The 8429-nt window shown below is 37.9% G+C and overlaps 2 protein-coding genes across 4 annotated transcripts in view; one reads left to right on the top strand and one right to left on the bottom strand.

Annotated features, from left to right (window-relative positions):
- Positions 1-967: 967 nt before the first annotated feature.
- On the bottom strand, positions 968-3836 carry LOC307160586 (uncharacterized protein). 2 transcript variants are annotated; one of them, XM_079874764.1, is made up of 5 exons: positions 2335-3836; positions 2107-2218; positions 1790-1946; positions 1557-1704; positions 968-1219 (listed from the first exon to the last, which is right to left on the bottom strand). In XM_079874764.1, the coding sequence occupies exons 3-5, from the start codon at positions 1939-1941 to the stop codon at positions 1049-1051; spliced, it is 471 nt and encodes a 156-aa protein (XP_079730890.1). In that variant the 5' UTR covers positions 1942-1946; positions 2107-2218; positions 2335-3836; the 3' UTR covers positions 968-1048. The 2 variants fall into 2 exon arrangements, 1 of the variants encoding a protein (XP_079730890.1); XR_013821563.1 differs by lacking the exons at positions 1790-1946; positions 2107-2218; positions 2335-3836 and having other exon boundaries at positions 1033-1219; positions 1452-1617.
- luzp2 (leucine zipper protein 2) overlaps positions 3147-8429 on the top strand; it is a gene marked incomplete at its 5' end in the record, with an annotated part of 117925 nt that continues 112642 nt past the window's right edge. Inside the window, one exon of one of the 2 annotated variants that reach the window (XM_079874762.1) lies at positions 3147-3606. In XM_079874762.1, coding sequence (XP_079730888.1) covers positions 3545-3606 — 62 coding nt within the window. The remainder of the gene's footprint in view (positions 3607-8429) is intronic. The other variant, XM_079874763.1, reaches the window with a different exon arrangement.

Below are 8429 nucleotides of genomic sequence, written 5' to 3'. Positions count from 1 at the left end.
TGCTCAAACAAACCACAGTGTTTTTATTGTAAAATCAACTGTAATTTTATCATTTTTAGAGAAAGTATTTTAAAGTTGTGATGTAATTGTGACAGATTTTTTTTATGAATTGTGATGTAAATCCAAGTGAAATGGATTACAGTTAAAAAAAAAAAAAAATGTAGCTCGGGAATTGGTTCTATCCATCTTTTGTTGATTGGATGGAGGCATGCGAGCTGAATGCGAGCTTGCAGTCAATTGTGAGAAAAATAAAAAAGGGTGGGGTTTAAGCAGATAAAATGATTGGAGGAGTCTGGTATAACTCATGTCAATTTAAATAAATTTTTTTTTTTTAAATATGCATGGATGAATTGTTCACAATAAGATGACATGCATTTAGAAAATAGATTGGTTGAATTTTCATCTCATGGCGACTGATTGATATTTCGTTTTTCGGTGGTTTTGTATGAACCAAAAAATGAAAGATGTCTTTTTTCCGGTTTTCTGCTCGAACCCGAAATTAAGGGCTAATTTACTGTTTTCTTTCTATTTCCAGTTCTCGCGTTTGATGTGAACACGCCATTACCTCTGTGCATATGCGCAATGACTGTATGGCCACTAGCCATAACCACATGTGTTTCAGGTACTTTCAACATAACGAGGCAACATAATTGTGACGAAATGGATGTAGGCCTATCATTTGTGCTTTTCACCTCAGCTAACATGATGGTCAACAATATTTCTAAAATATTTCAGGTAATATGGTCTGTGAACTACACAAAAATACTCTTTCCCAAAGCTTATTAATGGAGGTTTGCTGGCATTCGATTTTGAATGTGTGACACAGTGGATACCCTTATGAAAATAACCATGTTTTTACTACAAAAAAAAAAACACGGTTATTGTACTTAAACCAAAAGACAAACCATGTTTAACCGTGGTGTTTGTAGTAAAACTGGTTATACAAATCGTAATTGATACGCGAAAAACTATGGTAACTATACTTTTATTATTAAAAAAAGGTAAATTTTCATTAGATGGTAGATTGTGATTTCCATGAATGCACAAATCAATTTATTCCAATCTGGCACATCTGGCCAGTCAGATTGGATGTGCAGAACCTCGTCAGGCTGTCCTCCATATCTAATGCGTCCTGGTCTTGTAGCTGCACCAGGGCCTCTTTTACTGGGTAATTTACCCGGTTGTTGATTTCTGGCCACATCCTTTCCACTGTGTGATTCTGTTAAAATAATAAAAGGTTGGAAGAGGGCTGTACACATTTGGAAACTAGAGAAACAAGCAATCAAATAAAGAGTAACGGTGTGTTTGATGGGAAAAAAATACTCAGACAAATTCAGTAAAAGCACCAACATCATGATAAGTATTTTCAGCTAAATGTACTGGAAGTTCCAAAATGTAACTCTTGAAAATTGGCCAACATGGCATTTTTATATTAGCTTGTCATCACTCACATTAAAGTAGCAGAACATGGATATACTCAAGTGCAGGAACTTTTAAAGCAATAATTGGCCTAAGACTGGTGTATCGGTTGATGGCTTGTAGACTAAGAGCATTACCCTTGTTGACTGAGTTTGGAGATATGGCGCTCTTTGCTGGTTGTGTCTATATTCTGACAGCCTCTCTTGCATGTACAGACAGAGGTAAAACTCTTTGCCATGATCCACATGAAGTTGATCCCACATTCCATAATGTGTTACTGCAGGTCTACAGTACATAAACCAGTGTGACAATTTTTTCTCTGTTATGACAATTAAAGTATTTTATTTCAAACTTAATATTCAATACTGACCTGTACACAGAATCATATATGGCTAGATTGTTTTTTGTTGGCGTAGTTGCATTTGCAACAATTTTCTTGCTGTATCCATCCACAGCAATTACATGAGTCACTCCAAACATGACCAGTTTTTCATTTTGGTCCATGTGTAGCTTATGTCCCATGTATTCTGCATTAAATAGGTTTGGGTTAAAGTTATGGGTACCCTATACAAGCGAGAAAATATATGAATAACTTTGGTCAGCATAGACATTAGGCCTACATGTGCATGGCATACAAATCATTACTCTTATAAACTCTTGTAAAAACATGTAAAAACATATAACTACATTATAACATTACGCCGTTCTTCATGGTGTGGGGCATGGGCTGCTCTCAGATCAAATCCGATTCGGCATTCCCCGGCACTGTCATCATTTTACGACCATAAGTTGATCCAGTCTGTTAACACACACATACATATATTTTCATGATTTATGGGGACTCTCCATATACTCTCTGTAGCAAACATATATATATATATATATATATATATATATATACACATACACACATACCTAATGTATTGCTCGAGAGACTGCAATTTCAAGGTCTGGATCAGAAGAGTGTCCTTTTCTCCGCAGATTATATTTGGTAAGTTGTCTCCGGATACAGATCTCAGAGTTTCCCCACTGGACACTTATTTCTCACAGCCTTTCAGAAATCTCCCTATATGTCACTCCATTCATAAACATATCATAAATTACTGGCATGTATGACTCGAGTGAGGCCATTGTGGGTCTTTCGGTACCATACAAGAAATAATCACAGGCTTATCGCGCGGATCTACATTGCGCATGCGCAAAGCGGTAAAACAACCGCGAGAACTGGAAAAGCGTAACAACCGCGAAAACTGAAAAACGTAAATTAGCCGTAATATTTCGATTGGGTTTTTCTATTTATCGGATATTCGGTTTCGAGTAGAAAATGGGGAAAAAAAGACATCAGCTTTCAATTTTTGGTTCATACAGAACCACCGAAAAACGAAATATCGCCCGTTTTTCGTTTGCCAGATTAATTGAATGGTCAGATGATACACGGACCCAAGTGACTCGTGTGACTATTAAATGTATCATCATCGGTTTACCCTCTTAATCTCACAATATGAGACGGTGAGCAGGGAAATGTCTCATCAATTACTTTGACGGACAACAGAGAACAAAATGTCAAACTAATGAACCCTGCCATCAAAGTGTAATCTCCACGAAAATTGATTAATTTGGTCTTTGCGGAGCAACCCTGCTCTCCTCTAGCCCAGATAATCGCCCTGCCCCGTCCCAAGACAGATGGATATCATGTGGGACAAACCAGCAGGTATTCATCTCGCACTGGAACGCAGAGAAGAAAGAAAGACAGGGAGCCACTGGCTGTCTTGATGCTGACATCACCTCACCACCTCAAATCATTCTCCAGTCTTCCTCTCCGGATCCCCCCCCGCCCCGGCACCCTAGTTTCTGTCCATTAATAAATCCGTCCGTCTCCCTGTCCCTGCTATTTGAAGCCGTAGAGCCCCACACTTTCACATACACACACCGCTTGCAGCGTTGCATCTGTCTGCCGTGCCGCGTGTGCCTGCGTTAACGCGTGTGTGCACCACAGAGAGAGAGAGAGAGAGAACGCGTGAGCGAGCCAGCGAGGAGAGGGAGAGAGAAAGGGAGAAGGGAAAAGCGAGCGATCGAGAGAAAAAGGGGCAAAGAGACACCGAGTGCATGAGAGCAAGACAAAGCAATGAAATTCATCGGAGCCGTTTACCTCCTGTTCCTCCTTCCTGCGTTAAGCTTCAACAGCAGGTAAGAGCCGATTTACATCTCCGGCGTTATCCTTCACACACATCGGTCTGTCTGTCGCGGACACACAATAGCTGATTATGTTCATCTTTGACAACCACAGTGATGTGTGCTACTGTTAAAGCCTCTGTCTGTGCTTAAAAACCTGCGAAGAGAGAAGCACAGTGATTGAGACAGCACAGAGAGCGAGGTGAAAGATGCTTAACAGCTCAACTTTTTCCTGCCTCTGCTCTGGGCTTGGCTTGTGCTGCAGACAAAACAGAGACGTTGGCTTTCTGGCACACGGACTGAGGGAAATGTGGCAGGGGCTTGTGGCTAATGGGAAGGAGCAAGTTTTGTGGCAGTCAGAGCTTTGGGATGTCTGTGCAATTGCAGAACGTGTATGTGTGTGTGTGTGTATTATGCAGTGAGGGGAAGAATCTGAGATGACTCGAGGAATAAAGAGAGAAGAAAGGCAAACCAGGAGGAGTCTTGCAGAGTCAGGGAGTTTTCAAGGATTGATCATTAATTTAACTACTGATAAAGCTGCGCCTCTTCCTCTCTGAACCCAGAGCACGGGAAAGGTCAGTGAGCATTCAGCCAAGATTTGAACATTGACTTTGTCATCTGTGGGGTGATCTTTATGCTCTTTTTCGGTGAATTAAACCACGTTTTAAAACCTTATTTGTTCTGCAAATACTTGAGCCCTTTAGACTTGTCCAGGGAGTGGCCCTCGAGTACACATGCTTGCAATACAAACATTGATATAGTTATTGTTTTTGTACACACACTCTTTACCACTAGTATGTAACAGTTATTTCAAAAATCAAAAATACAAAAATCATTTAATTAAACAAAAACTGGCAGATGTGCTTGCCTGATATCCAGCATTTTGTTGGAATGGTATGGCCTTTTGGTGCTTGGATATTTTACAGTTCATAACCATATATTTTGATAACTGATATAATGTTAATATACCAAGCTACTTGAACAACTAACATCTGCTTTGTACGTTATAGATAGATAGATAGATAGATAGATCAAATTATAACCACAAATTATAACAAATTATAAATCTATTACAAGACATAGCCTAGTATTACAGCCATTTTCATTAATAATAGTAACAAAATGTTATAAATAATTACAATATATCTTTTTTTTCATTTTAATGTTTCGCATTATCATATTTTCTGATTTTAATATTATAATTTCTCATCATATGTTGTAAGGCAATTTACCGTGTTTTTATTGTAACATTTTTACATAGTTTTTTTTTCCCCTGTTAAAATTAGTTGCATTTCTTGTTTGTTTTAAATGAGATTCATTGTATGTACTTCTCTGATCAAAGTTTATTATTCAGACTTAAACATTATGCACTTAAATCAAAGGCACAGCCTGAATAAAGTATGTTAATGTGGTCGTTTTAAAACGTGAAGAGAAATGAATCTCACTTGCTTTTCCTTAATGCAAGACATTTATCAAGGCCAGTGTCTGTGAGTCACATCTCCAGATTCTCATTAGGACAATGTCAAACACACATTTGAAATACCTTTTCAAATCTGGACATGAATCTTTCTATACAAACCCAGATGCGACTGCATTGAAAGTCACATTGGATGATGATGTTTACTGTACAGATAAATCTTTTTGTACCGAAACATTTTTAATACATATTCTTTTTACATTTCCAGACTCTATTACTTGCGGTAACATTACATTTATTCATATAGAAGACACTTTTATCTGAAGCCATAAGACCAGACATTTGGCACAAGGTCACACTCTCAACCATTGAGATACAGTGCAGTGGAGCAGAAAACAGCAACCTAATGACTCAAGTGGTGTAAAAAAATAACACTTGCCCTAATTTCCCTTGATTTCCCTCAGACTGAGCATCATTAAGACTCCTGTGTGTTTCAGTCATCACTTGTCTTTGGTGATCCTTGACTGCTATTCTTCTGGGGATTTTTGTGTTTATATAACGTCATATTCAGTTTTGTTGCTATATGAGCTAATCTCGCACACTATTTATAGTTTGTGGGTATAAGATGAAGATGAGTCTGTCACTTTTGGCCAGTTTTACCTTTTCAAAGATCATGGACTCGGAGAGAAATAGCACATAAAATATCAAGCATTAAAAGAGTTTTGTAGTGCATAAAACATGTAGAACTCATAGTATCTATCATTCATTCCCACTTATTATAAGTATAGAAATTTTAGTTTTTAAATTTTAAGAGTGTAGAGCTACATTTTTTGATGTTTCCTTAAATTTTTAAACGACTTCCTTCAGATACTTTGGTGTAAAACGTGGTCATAAAATATGTTTGCGTGGCTCTCATTTAGATATCCAGAATCCCTGCTCAGCAGTAAACCGCTCTCACGCCAACAGCAAAAACGCTTTCTCACAATTTACACCAACATTTCATCAATTCTGCTTACTGGTCTGCAAAGCTCAACAGACAAGTGTATTGAACTACACATGTATAAATCAGCAAAGCTGTACTATTCAGCATTTTATACAGAGAGATGATTACATTATGCTGCATAAGCATTTGATGTTTGGGGAAACCTACTCCAAACAGAACTGTACTGAGCGATTTCATCAGAGCCTCTTAAGTAGCGCAAAAATGGCTATAGATGAAATGAGGTGTTGCTTATTTGAAGTAATTGAATTCTTCCACCGCTACATGTGCATGGCATGCCTGTGCACTTGGATGATGAATAGGTCAGGCTATGGCTGATGAATGAATTGGGAACTTCATTTGAAAGGGTAACCATGACCTTGCCACACACTCATAAAACATAGTAAATCTCGAACAGTAAAAGAAAATGACTATTCCTGCATGTATACATTTTCACCCCCATAGGTTTGCATAAGAATTGCTGTGTGTGCGTGTTACGCTCCATACATCATTGCTTTGGTAATACATCACTGTATGTTTCAGAATTGTTTATGCATTCATACAAGGCCACACACTTCTCACAGAATTCTTGTACCTTGTGAATATTGCATCAGGTCAGTCATTTATTTTCTTTTTAAAAAAGGTTTTACATAGCTATTAACACAGATAGCTCTATTCATTTCTTTATATTTAAAAGTACAGTTTATATACATGCGCGCACACACACACACACACACACACACACACACACACACACACACACACACACACACACACACACACACACACACACACACTACCATTCAATTTATATTCAGCACAGTTATAGATCGTGATTTCCACAAAAATATTAAGCAGCACAGCTGTTTTCAACACTGATAATATTAAGAAATGTTTCTTGAGCAGCAAATCATCATATTAGAATGATTTCTGAAGGATCATGTGACACTGAAGACTGGAGTTATGATGCTAAAAAGTCAAAGAAATAAATCAAAATATATTGAAATATGAAAATATATTTTGGTTACACTTTGTTTTAAGGTGACGTTGTTACATTGTACTTGCTCAATAAGTACTAAGTAATATTAATTATGTGGGTTAGGGTTAGTTACTTGTAATTATGCATAATTTACCTTTAATACGATAGTATGTAGTAACGTGTAACCTTTTTTATATTGTAATAATATTTCACAATATTACTGCTTTTAGTGTATTTTAGTGTATTATAAATGTAAGAAACTTCTTTGAAAAACATTTAAAAACCTCACAGACCTTAAAATTTTGTCCGGTTTATGTTCACCCAAAAAAACCTGAAAATTCAATTGTCATTTATTCATCCATTTTCAATCCTGTATGCATTTGTTGTATAGAAGACAAAATGTTTTGAAGAATGTTTTTGTACTTTTACTGAAAGTCAGTGGGGTATAAAACAGCTCTGGACCTCAATGACTTACATATGAAAACTGAATCATTGAGACATTTTAAAATGTCTTCTTATGTGTTACACAAAATGAAAGGAATAAGTGATGACATAATTTACATTTTTAAATGACCTTCCCCTTTAACACTTTCTTTTATGCCTTTGTTTGAATGAACAATTCCAGAATATGACAGTAAAAAGTTTTCCCATCTGCTCGGATAAGTTGTTAAACGTCTCTTTATCACATCCTCTATATTGTGGCTCTGGGTTTTGGTTTCCCGGCTCAAGTGGCTTAGTTCACTGTTACAACTGTCAGTGCTTTTCAGTTCCGCTCGCATGCCTGCAGCGTCTCCCTCAGGATCGCAGTCTCTCTCTCTGATGACTCCAACTTTGATGTAGGGAACCGTGGCAGCCTCTTCTGCCAAAACTTTGCCTCCAGTGAAGTGACTGAAATGTCAAAAAGAGCGTTTGCCAAGGTATAAATGTAAGACGAAAGGTTGGGAACTCCCATTTTAAACCTAGATCAAGTCATGTGATTGCTCATGTGCGCTTTTCTCTCCCCTGCAGAAGCCTGCATCTTTTGTTTTTATCAGGCAAAGCCTCAGAGGCGGCGGTGTCATGTCGGAAAATGACTGGGAAGACAAACTCATTGTGCGTGCGGATCGATGTCATGGTGGCTGGTGGGAGGGGGTCATATGTCTCGTAGCCGTGCTCGATCATTACCCATAAATCATGGTTTTAATGGCTTGAACATTCCCGCTGATATCCTTGCGCTCTGGCTACTGGGATGCGATAAAATATTCCATTCTTGCTTTTGTGTGAATAATGACCTTGAATGATGCTTTATGGTTGCCATGGCAACCACGATTGTTCCCTTGATAGGAGTCGCTCTCGTCTGCGAGTGTACTAGCAGGATTTGCAGTGAACACGCTGATGAGTGACGTTCATGCGCTTTTCTCGCTTTTGTGCGAATTGTTTAGTAGTGAGAATGACATGTTGCTTTGTGCGTCATTCTTTTGGTA

This window comes from Squalius cephalus (genome assembly GCF_949319135.1).
Source record: "Squalius cephalus genome assembly, chromosome: 6".
Classification (NCBI taxonomy): domain Eukaryota; kingdom Metazoa; phylum Chordata; class Actinopteri; order Cypriniformes; family Leuciscidae; genus Squalius; species Squalius cephalus.
This window is presented reverse-complemented; position numbering and strand designations above follow the sequence as displayed.